Source organism: Salmo salar, chromosome 19 (assembly GCF_965601325.2).
Source record: "Salmo salar chromosome 19, fSalSal1, whole genome shotgun sequence".
Taxonomy (NCBI): domain Eukaryota; kingdom Metazoa; phylum Chordata; class Actinopteri; order Salmoniformes; family Salmonidae; genus Salmo; species Salmo salar.
Window position 1 is genome coordinate 49,312,356 of NC_138309.1, and position 19,076 is coordinate 49,331,431.

At 41.1% G+C, this 19,076-nt stretch overlaps 1 protein-coding gene across 2 annotated transcripts in view; it reads right to left on the reverse strand.

Annotated features, from left to right (window-relative positions):
• LOC106578887 (carbonic anhydrase-related protein 10) overlaps positions 1 to 4,030 on the reverse strand; it is a 330,090-nt gene extending 326,060 nt beyond the window's left edge. For both annotated transcript variants that reach the window (XM_014158123.3, XM_014158122.3), the window contains exon 1: positions 3,412 to 4,030. In XM_014158123.3, the coding sequence (XP_014013598.1) occupies positions 3,412 to 3,472 (61 nt within the window). In that variant the 5' untranslated portion in view covers positions 3,473 to 4,030. The remainder of the gene's footprint in view (positions 1 to 3,411) is intronic.
• Positions 4,031 to 19,076: the final 15,046 nt, after the last annotated feature.

Below are 19,076 nucleotides of genomic sequence, written 5' to 3' on the forward strand. Positions count from 1 at the left end.
CATCCACTGCATCTTGCCTATGCCGTTCTATACCATCACTTATTCATATATTTTTTTTATGTACATATTCTTATTCATTCCTTTACACTTGTGTGTATAAGGTAATTGTTGTGAAATTGTTAGGTTAGATTACTTGTTGGTTATTACTGCATTGTCGGAACTAGAAGCACAAGCATTTCACTACACTCGCATTAACATCTGCTAACCACGTGTATGTGACAAAAAACATTTGATTTGATTTGTACTGCCAATATAAGCCTAGTCCTTTTAGGGAAGAATGGATGGGGCTGGGGGAATTAGAAGAGCGGAGAACCGTTTGATTCCAGACACCTGTGCAATATTAGGAGGTGATGCTCAGTCAAACTGGTGTTAATGTAAATGTCAGCCAGCCAGCTCCAAATCCCTACATCTCCAGAGAGAGAGAGAGCACACAAGAGAGAGAGAGCACACAAGAGAGAGAGAGCACACAAGAGAGAGAGAGCACACAAGAGAGAGAGAGAGCACGCGAGAGAGAGAGAGAGAGAGAGAGAGAGAGAGAGAGAGAGAGAGAGAGAGAGAGAGAGAAAGATGTGGACAGTATGTGGACACCTACTAGTTGAACATCTCATTCCAAAATCATGGTAATTAATATGGAGTTGGTCCCCCCTTTTCTGCTATAACAGCCTCCACTCTTCTGGGAAGCCTTCCCACTAAATGTTGGAACATTGCTGCATTGCTACAGGGACTTGCTTCAAATCAGCCTCAAGAGCATTAGTGAGGTCGGGCACTGATTCTGGCTTGCAGTCCGCATTCCAATTGATCCCAAAGGTGTTTGATGGGTTTGAGATCAGGGTCTGTGCAGGCCAGTCAAGTTCTTCCCACCGATCTGAACAAACCATGTCTGTCTGGACCTCGTTGTGTGCACGGGGGCATTGTCATGCTGAAACAGGAAAGGGCCTTCCGCAGAATGTTGCCAAAACGTTGGAAGCACAGAATCGTCTAGAATGTCATTGTATGCTGTAGCATTAAGATTTCCCTTCACTGGAACTAAGGAGCCTAGCCCAAACCATGAAAAACAGCCCCAGACCATTATTCCTCCTCCACCAAACTTTACAGTTGGCACTATACATTGAGGCAGGCAGTGTTCTCCTGACATCCACCAAACCTAGATTTGTCTGTCGGACTGCCAGATGGTGAAGCGTGATTCATCACTCCAGAGAACACGTTTCCACTGCTCCTCAGTCCAATGGCGGCGAGAATTACACCACTCCAGCTGATGCTTGGCATTGCTCATGGTGATCTTAGGCTTGTGTGCGGCAGCTCAGCCATGGAAACCTATTTCATGAAGCTCTTGAAGAACAGTTGATTTGATAAAGTTGCTTCCTGAGGCAGTATGGGATCCAGTAGTGAGTGTTGCAAGCCGAGGACAGACGATTTTTACGCGCTACGTTCTGTTGTGCCTATTGTATCATTTTAGGAGATTAAGCCATGTAATGCTGTACTTTTTCAAACGTTTAACCTTTTACATAATTGAAGACATTCTCTGGTACTTTTGTATACTTTTAAGCAGTAGTTCTGAAAGTAGTACACTCAAGCAAAAACAGTTGCTTTCAAACTAGGGATTTTGTGGCTAATTGAGGTAATACAGTAATTCTGCTCATAGATTATGCATGTATGAACTACACATTGACACATCCAGCCCAAAGTGGGAGGTTTAAAAAAATACTTGTTGCCAAGGTTCAAGAGCATGTCTTTAAACTGATCATCATGGTGTGTCTTCAATGACCTTTTGCGGAAAAGAGCAGTCTGAGCATGTTTAAAGATAACCTTTCCGGTCTACAATATTCTGTAGACTACTCTCCTCAACCACATTCCCCTGGTATCAAACTTCAGTTACCATGGAAATAGCAGGCCTGTGTGAAAGAGGGGGAGGGATTATATGTGCATAAAGTTTGGCAGCTAGTGTACATATTTTACAATTTGATACATAAAGCAACACTGGCAAGTCTGTAATAACGTGTGTCATGTAATAACGTCCATTCACTACAGACCCAAGAGGAGCAGCAAATTATTGCACACATCACTCCAAAAAAAATGGGGAAACAGATAAAGGGGAGGGAGGAGGAAGGGGAAGGAGGGGAGAGGAAGGGGAAGGAGGAGGGGAGGGACGTGCGTGAGTGGTCCTTTATAACTAGCCTATAATCATAATTTGCAGTCAGTACCTGCTTCAATGTTAGGCTGTACGAGTATCATCGGAGTTTGATATCAGAGCAGGCGGGTAGTCTAGTCTCTATGCATCTACTGTACGCAAAGATTCCCTGCAAACAATATTACATTCGTCTCCAATGGTGGTATAAGAAATTGTTGGCAGGTGGACTTGCAATGCAGTGATGATGGATCTAGCTAATGCATTTGACTTAATAGTCAACGGGGGTACGCATGATGGTACAGCCCAGCGTCGCTTCAACCCAAACAGCTCTGACCGACGCGCGCAAGTATTACCCCATTCGATCGAACTCGAACTAATTTGATATTTTAGCCCCAAGCCTGACATAATAAAGATAAATCAATACTGTTCCTATCTACTACGCAGCACCTATCCACTTACATGAACAGTCTAATAGCTGTAGGCTAATAGTTCTGGAACAGTGATCGCGCCATGACCAGTGCATGCGTTCCCATTTAGCCCACTCCACTGAAACCTGTATCACTACGGTGGTTATTCATGCACGTGTAGCACTGGATAACTGTCTCGTCATAAGAGTTCAACAGTAGTGGTAATACTGTTCTCGGATATTTTCCTCAAACTTTGCATTCACAATTTCATTAAATAAACCTCGATTTCACCTGACGCAAAATTGAGAAAACTTTAGCCCCGAGTCTAAACCTATTAAAGAAATCTGTCGAATAAATTATAATATTGATAAATTGTTTCCGATTGAACAAAATCATTCTCACACGACCTCTCTCCTCGTGTAATCATTCGTTCAGTTGACATAATTGATATCAGTTGATAACACTTGCATAATTCAATACTGAACATATCGCTCTGGATAAGAGTGTCTGCTAAATGACGTAAATGTAAATGTAAAAGCAAAAACATCATTTGGTGTACAATCTTATAGGCTGCCCTATATCTGTTCCCAGTGACATCCACAACTAAGTGAGATCCGAGTTTCAGGCAGATTCTGATCTGTAAATGTCTTCGTTCTCAAATGTTTCCTATCAATTCATTCTACATCAATTGGCCAATCAACTGAACCGACTATCAACGGCGTGCATCATTCATTACAAGGTTTTCATTCATTTCAATGTTTTCTGCAACATTTTACAACTTCGTTACCAATTTTCCTCCCTGCGTTCTCATCCAATACACCTGCCCTTTTGTCCGTCTCACACCGGACCCACCGATATCAGTGACTGAAAACTTACCTGATACACAGATGATGAAATTGGCGTGAAGAATAATAACTAGTTCCCAAATAATATCCATTCTCTGTCTTCATGCCAGGTGCATTACGCTCGGTAAAAACGGGGGTAGCCTATCAGTTGCCGATGTCGAGTCTTTCCAGTCTGTAGCCCGCTACACACCTTCCACGAGGTATTTTCCACGCCAGACTCATAGCAAGGTCTATATCCAAGACATGACACCACACTCTCCCTCAAAACTACAATCCCAGAGAGACAGAACCACAAACTCCAGACCTAAAGGTAGAACGAAAGGTAGAGTCCTGGAAGCAAAAGTCAATTGTAGGCTATTCCCACAGTAATAGAGTTCCAATGTGCCCTACCAAGACCACCGATAAATGTACTCGTCCCTCGCGTCGTCCCTCGCATCGGTTGCTCTTTGAAAATACAGTCTCAGTCATTCTGTGTAAACACAACCATGGTCGAGGGGGCTTCCTCCTCGTTATCCTGGAAAGAGAGACAGTTAAACTGAGTTAGAGTTCAAAGAATTAACCAAGCTTTAAAAACCTCTGCTTTACTCTATAACTATGAATGGGAGAAGTCCGTCGGGGTGTTTTAACTGGCACTGACAGAGTGATGGACAGGAGAGCAGGGGACCGCATCCGGACTGGGCGTTCACCGGGAAGGGGGCGTACTTGGCTCTTATTCACTGTTCAGCGGTAGGATCGGTCTACAGGACGTTCCATCTCACGGCAACACACACCACTGCTACACACCACATTTCATGAAAACTTTAGGAACCCCTCATCATCTATTAAAATGTCTGATAACATCTTCAACATTATAATCACTAATACTTCACACATCCATCCCTGTAATACGATGAAGCTTGAGCCATCAGCACACAGGCAGTGGCGGTTCTAGACCATTTCAACTGGGGGGGGGGGGGGGGCAAGCTGGGGCCAGTTGTACTGTTAGAGGGGCCAGTTACATTAGACGTTATTGTTGTCATATAGTTTTCTTCACTGCATTGCAGGCATTAGCAGGCAAAAGACCATGTCATCATCGTTGCCACTGTCTAATTGTTGTCACAGGGGCACTGCCCCCCCCCACCGCTAGTGCACTGAGGCAAATCAACTATGTTTCCCCCCCACCCACTTTATCAGCGCAGCTCCGTGCCCACTCACACATCCTGTCAAACAACACACTGACGCAGTTCACAACACCTGCACAGGCTGCACTGTAGCTTTGAAAAAAAAAAAACTGCAGGCTAAACTTAGCCAACATTCAATACAGAGAAACCTAGAGTGAAGGCTACTTACCGTTCTCGAGGAAAACATGAGTAGATCAAAATACGGTTATCCTAATGTAAAACGAAGCAACCGACTGATGCCATCGAGTCCCCAAAACGTCGATATGCTATAACTTTCACACGCCATTTAAAAGTTAGTATAATCGTCGATATAGACTTTAATGTCTTATCCCGAGTTGAAAAATTGGGACAGTAGTCTTCTGGCACGCGGGCACCAGGCGATGCCACGAGCCCAAAGAGAGAGCTTCCAGATTAGTGGCGTCAGAAAATGATGCGCGGGCACGTGCGGTGCTCCATAAACGAACACACGCGGGCACAGGTAGATGAGAGACTGTGGTACCCAGCCCTCATGGTAAGGGGAGGAGATGGCTTAAGAGAGAGAGAGAAAGAGAGAGAGAAAGATATGTCTTTATCATTATTTAATTATTGTCCTCATTCGTTATTACAGTATTTCCTGTTAATAGTATTACTCAGTGAGTATTGTTTTAATTATTATCTATCTGTGTCATTATTGATTTGATACATTTCTATATGTTTGCTTTGCCAATGTATGTGGTAACACTTTCAATTCATAGCAAATTCTTCAGTGTTGAATCAACACGGTCTATACGGATCCACACTTTTCAGTGTTAAATGAACACTTTGCTTAGTACTTACACTGTTGCACTTTCTCAGTGTTAGGAAATGAACACCTATAGTGTTACAGTAACTAGTTTTGGGGTGTTGTTTTAACACTGTATGGTTAAAGCCTAATTTGTGTATTTCCCAGTGAAGCCTGGTGAGGAGTGTTGGGCCAGTAACTGAAAGGTTGTTGGATCGAATCCCCGAGCTGACAAGGTAAAAATGTGTTGCTCCTCCCGAGCAAGGCAGTTAACCCACTGTTCCCCGGGCGCCGATGACGTGGATGTCTATTAAGGCAGCCCCCCACACCTCGCTGATTCAGAGGGGTTGGGTTAGCACATTTCAATTGAATGCATTCAGTTGTACAACTGACTAGGTATCCCCATTTTGCCTGACTTGTAGAGTTACAATCCATGGCTGTATTTGTTAGTGACTGAGACATGGTTGTTGAATTTTTTCATGTTCAGTCCTATGGCCTTCACCAAGTGAGTTCTAGCTGAATGTTATCATTCAGATCTTTATGACAATACATTAAATATGTCATAAGGCCTTTCTTTGAAGGCCTAGCTTTACTCTTACACAGTTGCCTGAAACTCCTGGTTTTCATGCCTGCTAGTCATATTACATTGGCTTGCAAAGGGATGTGTAATTCAAATTGGAATCCAGCCAGAGTTAGGATATCCAACAGTTGGAATTTGTATTCACCGCAACCTGCATTCAGAATAACTGTGATGGTTAGGAACTTTGATAAAGGATACATTTTAAACTGAAAAAAAAACATACCAGTGTCACATCCTGACCATGGTAAGCTGTTATTTTCTATGGTAGAGTAGGTCAGGGCGTGACAGGTGGTGTTTTTCTTTGTTTTGTATTTCTATCTTCAGGTTCTAGTTTAGTATTTCTATGTTGGGTTTGTTTGGGATGATCTCCAATTAGAGCAGCTGGTCCTCATTGTCTCTAATTGGAGATCATACTTAAGTAGGGTTTTTTCCACCTGGGTTGTGGGATCTTGTTTTTGCACAGCTCTGTAAAGCCTGCAGAATGTGACATTCGTTTTCCGTTATTTGTTGTTTTGCTTTAGTGTTCTGAGTTTAAAAAAATATTTATACATTTATCATATCTGCACCTTGGTCTACTCCTTACGACGATCGTCACAACCAGTAATGGGCAAATAACTAAATGATTGAATTAGTTGAGAAAAATATGTTATTTATACTTGTGTAGCATAAGCTTAATCAATCAATACAAAAAAACAGATATTAAAACAATTCCTAAAAAAAAAATCTACCTACAGCAGAGCTTGCTGGGAAATATGATAGTGATGGGAGTGTTTATCACCTGCTTACCAATCGAAACAGAAATACTGCATCAAACATCTTGGTTAGATGTAAATTTACACAACTAAGACCTCTTTGGCAAAAAACGTCTAAATTAATTACAGATTTTTTGATTGATTTTAGATTAATTCGGACAAATTTGAGGACTTGTATACTGGCTATGTTGTTGCTATGGCATCTCAAGAGGGACAAACCTCTCTCATTTTTCATTCGAAGGTCTTTTAAGGGAGTATGTGAGGCACAGGCATTGGCTTCGCCTAGCCGAGTTCTGCTAGGAGCAAACCCAACCAAGTATACGGGCGCTTTTACGCTTCACAGAGTAAAACTGACACAATCCCACTCAACTATTATTAAAACCAACACTGGGGTTCTTGTACACCACTGATGGTTAATTTAACTCTTAGAGTTAATGTAGCTCATTAATCAACAGTAGAAATATTACACTGAAAAATAAACACTAGGTAACTCTGGCAATTTGCTGTGTGCCAATCAAGCCTTTTCTATTGAATTGAATTGATAGCAAGAGAGACAGAGAGAGATGCCTGCCTGCCATAAGATGCCTGCCATAAGATGAGGGACAGTGTCTGACAGACCAACCAACCTGCACATGTCCTCTATGCCATTGTTATTGTCCATTGTATGGTTATTCTTACCCTAGATTATTGTTACCGATTGTCCCGTTTACAATCTTGATTATTGTTTTAATTACGTTAATATTGTAAATTAAATCACTTAATATTCAAAGTACTCTTTGACAATATGTACATTGTTACGTCATGCCAATAAAGCAATTTGTATTGTGTTGAGTTGAGAGAGAGAGAGAGAGAGAGAGTACCAATAACATTGCTACCTGTGTCTATGCCATTAATTATTGTTGTCCTCATACATTATTGCATTCATTACGTGGACACCTCACCCCTGCCCTTACCAGGGCAGCAGGCACTATTATTACAAAAAAAGGAAATCCATGAGCATTTCACAGAGATGTTAAGAAAACATGTCCGCATCATTTGAATATAGGCTGTAGATCTGGAATACCAATTTGCGAATAAACCTTTTTTTCTATGATAAATACTACAAACACAATGATAGCTATAAAGGGAAGGCAGATAGCCTAGTGGTTAGAGCATTGGACTTGTAACAGAAAGGTTTGTTTTTAACTGACTTGCCGAGTGAAATATAGGTAGAAAATAATGCAGTAATTCCATAGAGCCCATCTTCAATACATTTTTAGATTGCTTTTTAGAAAATTATTTAATGAGAAATATATATTTTGAAAAATACCCAGACACTGAATCCTTTGTGGATGTGGGTGTATTCAGCTGTACAATTCTGCCTGTTCCTCCTTTGGATTCATACAGCAGATTCACTGTCATAAATATCATAGTTTTTCACTTAAGTTTTGTTCTTTCATTACTTTAGTAACCGTAAGCCATTTATTTTGATGCAAATTTTGAATAAGATGGAAAAAATATACTTGACAGCTGCCGTCTTCCTGGTGTTTCTCCGTCTTGTAGCCTATTGCCATCTCGATGATTGCTGAGAGAAAATAGCTGCTATGATATTTAAATTCATTTACTTTTAATCTACTTGATCTGCTTTAAATGTGTTTGAAGGAAAAACAGATGAAATTGAAAAGCAGTAATGCAAGTCATATAATCAGAGAAAAGAGAGAGAGGGGGATCTACTTTAAAGCAACAACAAAGGGAAGTTGAAGATCAAGGAAAAGGGTGGCTACTTTGGAGAATCTCAAACATAACATATATTTTGCTTTGTTTAATACTTTTTTGGTTACTACATGATATTTCATAGTTCTGATGTCTTCCATATTATTCTACAATGTAGAAAATAGTACAAATAAAGAAAAACCCTGCAATGAGTAGGTGTGTCCAAACTTTTAACTGGTACTGTATACCTGCCAATCAAGAAAAGCCTTACATCTGTTGCATAATTCCACTATGTAAAAACAACTTGACTGGCGGCAGATGGCATGAATTGGGTGCTGGGCTGCGTTCAGTACGGGAAAAGCTACTCCTACGTTAAATTAAACAAAAATGGTGCTGTTCTGATGTGTGGTCTTCCCTGTGGCTCAGTTGGTAGAGCATGGTGTTTGCAATGCCAGCATGGTGTGTGCAGGGTTGTGGGTTTGATTCTCACGGGGGGGCCAGTACAAAAAAATAAATAAAAAAATAATGCATGAAATGTCTGGATAAGAGCGTCTGCTAAATGACTAAAATGTAAAATGATGTGGAGGTCCTGGGCTGGTGTGGTTACACGTGGTCTGCGGTTGTGAGGCAGGTTGGATGTACTGCCAAATTCTCTAAAATGATTTTGGAAGTGGCTTATGGTAGAGAAATGGACATTAAATTATCTGGCATCAGCTCTGGTGGATATTTCTGCAGTCAGCATGCCAATTGCACGCTCTGTCAAAACTTGTGGTATTGTGTTGTCTGACAAACTACACATTTTATAGTGGCCTTTTATTGTCCCCAGCACAAGGTACACCTGTGACATGATCATGCTGTTTAATCAGCTTCTTGATATGCCACACCTGTCAGGTGGATGGATTATCTTGGCAAAGGAGAAATGCTCACTAACATGGATATAAACAAAATTTGTGCACAAATTTAAGAGAAATAAGCTTTTTGTGCATATGGAAGATTTCTGGGATCTTTTATTTCAGCTCCAGAAACATTGGACCAACACTTTACATGTTGCGTAAATATTATTGTTCAGTATATGTTTGGAGTTTCAAACTAGTTTTCAAATAGGAAAGCAAATAAAGCATTTTCCCTATGTGAAAACAGAATCCTACTCATTACTCCACGTTCTTAACCTACGTCACTTTTATTTTCATGCCCAGGAGGCAGCCCGGTTCCAAAACGAATGCAATCAACTCTAACCCTGGGAATTAATCAAATTCCCTCATTGCTTTAAGTCACACCCCGCCACACCCACCAAACATAGCAAACATACCTCAAAGTCTGTTCAAGAATGTTGAAGAACGTTTTGGGGAAGGGTGGCGTTCAGTACAAACCATAAAATAAAATACATTAAAATGTTATTGGTCACATACACATATTTAGCAGATATTAATGCGGGAGTAGCGAAATGTTTGTGTTCCTAGCTCCAGCAACGTAGTAACATTTAATTTAACTGAATGCACCCCAGGTGTTTTATTTACAGCAAGGAGTTCAGCTGTCGACTTGAAAATGGATCCAGGGAAAATAAGAAAAGCTGTAGAATAAACTGTCTAGAAAACATTTCACATTATACCACAGCTTCTTTACATTTAAGCTGCCTCACAACCAGAGATTGGCGAAAATTACAAAATACAATTACAAAACACAATTATAAAACACCATAAAGATCAATGTATCAAAATAAATGACAAAATACTTGTATTTTTAAATGTACTTCATTTGTGCACAAATTTAAGAGAAATAATCTTTTTGTGCATTTGGAAGATATCTGGGATCTTTTATTTCAGCTCCAAAAACATGGGACCAACACTTTACATGTTGCGTAAGTACATGTACTTTGTATTTTAAAGTACAGAAATACATTTGCAAGTAGCCGGCCCGAACAGCAACAACATTCTCAGTAACGTTTATGTTTCACTTGCTATGACTCTGATATGTTGTTTATCTACCTTAGTTGAATGCACAGACTGTAAGTCACTCTGGATAAGAGTGTCTGCTAAATCCCCAACATGTAAATGTGGGTGAAAATGAACTGCAAAGCACAACTGGGTAGTGTTATTGGCATTGTTCTGGGGTCGACTGCATTAGAATACTACTCAACATGCTTTGCAATTGTTCATTTTTACATACAGTGTACTGTACATTTATATTTAGTTAATTTAGCAGACACTCTTGTCACACCATTGTGCCATCAGACTTCTAATACTAATGCAGGTTGAAAGGTGGTGACAAAATTATGAACCGCTATAAAATAAATTGTAAAAAAATATTTAGTATGTTGAAAATACATAAAATGTCAGCTCTCAAAAGTATATTGTTACAACATATTATATGTTGGAGTGTAGATCAGCCCAGTGTAATTCAAATGACTAAATTCTCAGAAGTAATTAAAATACATATTTAAAATAACAAGAACAGAATACTGCCCATCTCTGCTCACAACAAGCATCTCATACAAATTGCGGACTGGCACGTAACAATCTATTCAACCTGAAGGTCTGAAACATACTGGCATAAATACCAGTTCGCTACTCTCCTGCCTGGATTTGGGTCATACCGACTTACTTCTCTTGAGAGGTGACAATGACATCACAGTATTACAGATTCGCTAACGTTAGCTACAGTAGGCTAGGGTTTAGGGTTAAGTTTAGAAATTAGGTTAAAGGGTTAATGTTAGGTTAGGGTTAGGGGAAGGGTTAGCTAACATGCTAAGTAGTTGCAAAGTGGCTAAAAAGTAGTAAGTAGTTGAAAAGTTGTTAATTTTGTCCACGATGAGATTCAAGCTCACAACCTTTGGGTTGCTAGACATTCACATTATACACCCGATCAGCCACCCTCCTTTCATGTTTGCCTAAAGTAACCATATGTCTTATTTCACCATACTAAACGTACATATCATACTTAATAAAGTGTCTCGGATTTGCTTACAGAATAATACGAAATCAGTGGCGTTCGGTGCAGCTTAAGATGTGGGAGGACGATTATTTTTGGCCTCATTTCATTTTATGCACTGCAATACTAGCTAGCTGCCCTACAGAGTGCTGTTGAGGCTACTGTAGACCTTCGAAGCAAAACAGTGTGTTTTAATAAATTATTTGGTGACGTGAATATATTTAGTATAGTTTTAATGTTTCACAATTTTTGTTGTTGTTGAAATTCACTGAGGAAGATGGTCCTCCCTTTCCTCCTCCGAGGAGCCTCCACTGCAAGAAATTCTCTGAGACCAGGTTGGGGATAGAGAAAGCACCGTGTGTCAACTGTGGGGGCGCTCATGCAGCTGGAGATCCAAAGTGCCCTCTGAGAGTCAGACAGGTTGAGATTGCCACAGTTCGAGTGGGGCAGAAAGTGTCCTATGCTGAAGCGTTGAAGAGAGTAGAGGACAGACCAAGGGTGAGTGATTTGACTGGGAGACACCCAGTGAGTAGGACTGAAGAGAGAAATTCAGAGAGGATGAGCTTTAGTAAGGTTGGATTTCTTGCTTTTATAGCCTTGGTGATCAACTGCACTGCACTGATGGAATGGAAATCACAGAAGATAGATGTGGTAGTTGCAGCAGCAGAGAAATATCTGGGTGTGAGAGATTTCAGTGCAGAAGATCTGGATGGAGTTTTGAGAGAAGGGGTTTTATCCTCCCAGGCCGACAGCCTGGTGTAGGATTGTTTAGGGCCAAAGTAGTGGGATGGGGTGGTGGGTTTTGGGGCATAGTGTATAGGTGCAGGTTTAGATAGTGGTGCGATTTTTTAATTTTTCCTTTTCCCTTTTTGTGTGGCCAAAATGTGCAATCCGCACTCCGACCTGCGAAAGGCAGCAATATACAATACAGCGTCTAGTCTGCCAGAAATTCACACAGAGAAGAAGCTGTCTGAAGGTGTCTAAAGTGAGTAATACATTTATTTTAATGACTGCAAAATGCATAACAGTGGACCACGTAAACTAAATTCTGAAGCAAGTTTCATAAACCAAACTTGTGCATCGCAGACCCGCTGGTGATCATAGTGAAATTGAGACGACACCGTCTGTCCTTTTGAGTTTTGGAGCAGTCTTTACCTGACAAAGTCACGTTAGGATATTTCAGTCATTCTGTGGGAGCTTTTGTGCCGAACCCAGTAAGGTGTTTCAGATGCCAAGCTTATAATCATGTTGCAGAAGTGTGTCGGAGGGAGATTCCAAGATGTGAGACGTGTGCAGGAGGGCATGGGACAAAGGAATGGGTAGTATCAGTGGGCAAACTATGTGTGTCAATTGTGGGGGTGCCCATGTTGCTGAGAATCAGAAGTGCCCGGTGCAAGACAGACAGGTTGAGATTGCAAATGGTCGGAGGAGAACAGAAGGTGTCCTATTCTGAGGCAGAGAACAGAGTAGAGGATGATGGGTCAAGGGTGGAAAGAGCAGGTATTTCTAATGTTTTGTACACTCAGTGTAGGCTTACCCCCTTCCGTTTTATTTTTGTATCACAAAATGTAACGCGATCGACCATACACTCCCACACAGTAGGTGGCGGGCACGCACAAACTAAATGTGCTAATGCCATGATACCAAAGAAGAAGAAGAAGAAGTAGTAGTAGAAGAAGAAGACGACGATGAAGAACACAGAAACAAGGTGAATGGAGCTGCTCGCACATATCTTCAACCACAAGCGACTGATATAGTCAGAGATAATTATACGGCCTAATAGTAAATGTTTATACATAAACTCGGCAACAGTTAGACAGTCAAATGAATGTAATAAGGGGGAACGTTAATTAAATGTTCATGTCACATGTTTGTAATAGTTAAATCTATGTCTTCACCTTTACAGGTTATAGTATTCCGGGCACACCAACAGACACCAGAGAGTCAGGGGTAAACACAAAATTATGAGCAAAGCTATGGCAAAGACATATGGCTGCCTTCTAGGAGTAGGCCTATTTGGCTTAGCAATTGAATGGCAAATCAATGTATTTCAATACACAAGTAGGCAATAATGGCTTTCATTGTATACATACATGTAAATAGTGTAGTTGTCCATATTGATGTACATTCAAACACAGCATTTCTCAGGCCTTCCACCTAACTTGAATACAGGTAGCAGTCATTGCACTCTATGTAGATGTTCTCTCCAAGCAACACACATCTTAATCTGATTAATCATTGGTAATTTGTATATACAGCCTGTTAATGCCTGCAAAATTGTAATAATGTTGTGGGATTGTTGTGCATTACAGCCTGATTAACCAGACTACACATATTTCAGCCCTTGTGAAGCATTTTTCTCTGCTATCCTATGAATTTCTTACAACCTTGCAATTGTCACACTGTGTCTGAACTCGGAGTATAAGGCCTTAATGCTACAGTATGATTTTCCTCCACCTACTGTATCCCTTTCTGTTGGTGTGTCCCTCTGAGATATCCAGTAACGAAAGCCATGTGGGAGGCCAAGGATGATGGTCAATCAATAAATTACACAGGGTTTTTATAAGTGTCCCTTTTCCACATCAGAGTGCATCCCAGCAGACTGCTGCCCCTTTGGACCGCAATGCTTTTACCCGTCAGGTCTCATCCGGTATCTCTTTCCCTTCACAAGGTCCTGGATTCAGTCGATGCTTTTAAAGGGGACCTTTGAAAGGTTTCACTCCTCAAACACAATACTGCTTTGTGTTAGACTGGAGGTAGGATTATTTACTGTAGCTGACTATTCTTGGTAGATGTATTTTGGGAAATTTCCAAGAAACGTACTCATTTTGCATTTTTATATTCATCCATTATATGTATTACATTTTAGTTAACCTGTATTTTTATCAGGGAGTCATACTGAGACCAAGGTCTATTTTACAAGGTCTATTTTACTGAATTACAGAAATTACAGAGAAAACACACATCAATATAAATGTAAGCAGAAAGAAAAACACGGTAATACAAAACAAATACATTCAGTAATAAGGTCCTCAATCAGCTTTCTGAATTGCCCTAGAAACACCACAACTTCACATTTAAGAACATTTTAAAGATTTTTCCAAAAATAAGTTGCAAGAAAACTAAAAGCTAATTTATCTTACTCAGTAGAGACCAAATTAACTTCCAGAGTTATCCATCCCTGAGACTGCGTGTGGAAACTCATCAGTCTAAAGTTTAGTAATGACGTTAGGAACAGTGGGATTTTTTGTAAAAGGGCTTTATGAATGAAAACGTACAGTGGCATTTTTCCTATTTTGTTGCCTTAAAACCTGGAATTAAAATAGATTTTTGGGGGGGTTTGTATCATTTGATTTAAACAACATGCCTACCACTTTGGAGATGCAAAATATTTTTTATTGTGAAACAAACAAGTAATATGAAAAAAAAAACTGAAAACAGAAAACTTGAGCGTGCATAACTATTCACCCCCCAAAAGTCAATACTTTGTAGAGACACCTTTTGCAGCAATTACAGCTGCAAGTATCTTGGGATATGTCTATAAGCTTGGCACATGTAGCCACTGAGATTTTTGCCCATTCTTCAAGGCAAAACTGCTCCAGCTCCTTCAAGTTGGATGGGTTCCGCTGGTGTACAGCAATCTTTTAAGTCATACCACAGTTTCTCAATTAGATTGAGGTCTGGGCTTTGACTAGGCCACTCCAAGACATTTAAATGTTTCCCCTTAAACCACTCAAGTGTTGCTTTAGCAGTATTCTTAGGGTCATTGTCCTGCTGGAAGGTGAACCCCCGTGCCAGTCTCAAATCTCTGGAAGACTGAAACAGGTTTCCCTCAAGAATGTCCGTGTATTTAGCGGCATCCATCATTCCTTCAATTCTGACCAGTTTCCCAGTCCCTGCCGATGAAAAACATCCACACAGCATGATGCTGCCACAACCATGCATTACTGTGGGGATGGTATTCTCGGGGTGATGAGAGGTGTTGGGTTTGCGCCAGACATAGCATTTTCCTTGATGGCAAAAAAGCAACATTTTGGTCTCATCTGACCAGAGTACCTTCTTCCATATGTTTGGGGAGTCTCCCACTAGCCTTTTGGCAAACACCGCTTATTTTTTTTCTTTAAGCAATGGCTTTTTTTCTGGCCACTCTTCTGTAAAGCCCAGCTCTGTGGAGTGTACGGCTTAAAGTGGTCCCATGGACAGATACTCAAATCTCCGCTGTGGAGCTTTGTAGCTCCTTCAGGGTTATCTTTGGTTTCTTTGTTGCCTCTCTGATTAATGACCTCCTTGCCAGGTCCGTGAGTTTTGGTGGGTGGCCCTCTCTTGGCAGGTTTGTTGTGGTGCCATATTCTTTCCATTTTTAAATAATGGATTTAATGGTGCTCCGTGGGATGTTCAAAGTTTCAGATATTTTTTTCTAACTCAACCCTGATCTGTACTTCTCCACAACTTTGTCCCTGACCTATTTGGAGAGCTCATTAGTGTTCATGGTGCCACTTGCTTGGTGGTGCTCCTTGCTTAGTGATGTTGCAGAATCTGGGGCCTTTCAGAACAGGTGTATATATACTGAGATCATGTGACAGATCATGTGACACTTAAATAAAGTCCACCTGTGTGCAATCTAACTAATTATGTGACTTTTGAAGGTAATTGGTTGCACCAGATCTTATTTAGGGGCTTCATAGTAAAGGGGATGAATACATATGCACACACCACTTTTCCGTTTTTTTCCCCCAATTTTTTTTGAAAGAAGTAATACTTTTAATTTCACTTCGCCAATTTGGAGTTTTTTGTGTATGTCCATTACATTAAATCCAAATAAAATCAATTTAAATTGCAAAATAGGAAAAACGCCAAGGGGGATGAATACTTTTGCAAAGCACTGTAGGAATATATTAACCTACGTGACATCAAAGAGGGGCAACCAACTTTCTGGTAGAGAATGCAGTGTTATGTCCTAAAACCGTTGCTCATAATAAATCACAGAGCGCTATAATAAACTGCATCTAAAGATTTCAATTAAGTGGCAGCTGCGTTCATATAGATGATGTTGCCATATTCTAAGTCTGATAGGAATGTCAACTGAATAATCTTCTTTTTACTATTAGGTGATAGGCAGGACATATTCATATAGAAGAAGTCCATTTTTTGTACTCTCAGCTTCTTAACCAATTAATCAAAATGTTTTTTAAGAGACAGCTTTTCATCTATCCAGATGCCCAGATATTTGTATGCAGGGACACGATCAATATGGACACCAACCAAAGTAAATATGCTTAAATCATCAGAGTTATTTTAAATGCACATACACTTTGGTTTACCTGCATTCAATACTAATTTCAGGTCAATCAAGTTTTCCTGTAATACAATGAAGGCAGACTGTTGTTCAGATAGAGCCTGGTCAACAGCATACACAACAGTATCATCTGCATACAAATGCAGATTACAATTTCTTACAGACAAGTCAGCATTGCTAATGTAAAGAGTAGAAAGTAAAGGACCTAGAATTGATCCCTGAGGGACCCCTTTCCTTATGTCCTGAAAACTGAGAGACAGTTTTTCTTGCTTTGGCCCAGGCGTGATTGTCACGCCCTGATCTGTTTCACCTGTCCTTGTGCTTGTCTCCACCCCCTCCAGGTGTTGCTCATCATCCCCGTTGTATTTATCCCTGTGTTTTCTGTCTCTCTGTGCCAGTTCGTCTTGTTTGCCAAGTCAACCAGCAGTTATCTCCTAGCTCCTATTTTTCCCAGTCTCTGTTTTTTCTAGTCCTCCTGGTTTTGACCCTTGCCTGTCCTGACACTGAACTCGCCTGCCTGACCATTCTTCCTGCCCTGACCTTGAGCCTGCCTAATGCCTTATACTTTTTGAACTCGGACCTGGTTACTGAACCCCTGCCCATCCTGACGTTGAGCCTGTCTAACACCTTGTACTGTTTGGACTGGTTTATGAACTCTCGCCTGTCCCCGACCTGCCTTTTGCCTACCCCTTGTGTTATAACAACTTGCAGACTTGTTTACGCTGCTGTGCGTTTTTGTTGCCGATCTTACTTTGATACCTGACGGTTTTTTACTTTTTCATTACCGTATATTTTTACTTTTTCCCTCACTCAACTTTTTCACCCCGGAGGTTTTATCTGGACATGGTTCGTCAGGACTTCAAACAGCCGAAGCTAAGTAACATTAACATGATGCCTTCTAATTGCAGTCGTTGTACTTATAATATACAGGAGAACGATCGCCTTACGGCAAGGATAGCTGTGCTGCAAGCCCAGCTTCAGACGCGATCGTTAGGCAAGGGTAATTTCAGTGTAGGAAAGGATGAAACAGCGTCTGTGCCACCAGTAAGTACAGATAGTAACGTTAGTATAAACCCCCTCGCACGGTCCCCGCAGCCGGACATCTTTCTCATGGCTTCTGGAGGGAAACGCTGTAGGAATGCTCAACCGGTGTCGCTTATTCAGCCGACAGAAACTTTCAACCGGTTCTCCCCATTAAGCGAGTCGGAGTCGGAGGCCGAGACTTCTCTGGTCTCTACTCCTCCCGTTGTGGGGTCTGAGACGCCGACGGCTCCCACCATTAGCTCTGACAAATTGAAAACCCTAGTCATTGGCGACTCCATTACCCGCAGTATTAGACTTAAAACTAATCATCCAGCGATCATACACTGTTTACCAGGGGGCAGGGCTACCGACGTTAAGGCTAATCTAAAGACGGTGCTGGCTAAAGCTAAAACTGGCGAGTGTAGAGAGTATAGAGATATTGTTATCCACGTCGGCACCAACGATGTTAGGATGAAACAGTCAGAGGTCACCAAGCGCAACATAGCTTCAGCGTGTAAATCAGCTAGAAAGATGTGTCGGCATCGATTAATTGTCTCTGGCCCCCTCCCAGTTAGGGGGAGTGATGAGCTCTACAGCAGAGTCTCACAACTCAATCGCTGGTTGAAAACTGTTTTCTGCCCCTCCCAAAAGATAGAATTTGTAGATAATTGGCCCTCTTTCTGGGACTCACCCACAAACAGGACCAAGCCTGGCCTGTTGAGGAGTGACGGACTCCATCCTAGCTGGAGGGGTGCTCTCATCTTATCTAGGAACATAGACAGGGCTCTAACTCCTCTAGCTCCACAATGAAATAGGGTGCAGGCCAGGCAGCAGGCTGTTAGCCAGCCTGCCAGCTTAGTGGAGTCTGCCACTAGCACAGTCAGCGTAGTCAGCTCAGCTTTCCCCATTGAGACCGTGTCTGTGCCTCGATCTAGGTTGGGCAAAATTAAAAATGGCGGTGTTCGCTTTAGCAATCTCACTAGTATAAAGACCTCCTCCATTCCTGCCATTATTGAAAGAGATTGTGATACCTCACATCTCAAAATTGGGTTACTTAATGTTAGATCCCTCACTTCCAAGGCAGTTATAGTCAATGAACTAATCACTGATAATAATCTTGATGTGATTGGCCTGACTGAAACATGGCTTAAGCCTGATGAATTTACTGTGTTAAATGAGGCCTCACCCCCTGGTTACATTAGTGACCATACCCCCCGTGCATCCGGCAAAGGCGGAGGTGTTGCTAACATTTACGATAGCAAATTTCAATTTACAAAAAAAAAAACAACAATGACGTTTTCGTCTTTTGAGCTTCTAGTCATGAAATCTATGCAGCCTACTCACTCACTTTTTATAGCTACTGTTTATAGGCCTCCTGGGCCATATGCAGTGTTCCTCACTGAGTTCCCTGAATTCCTATCGGATCTTGTAGTCATAGCAGATAATATTCTAATTTTTGGTGACTTTAACATTCACATGGAAAAGTCCACAGACCCACTCCAAAA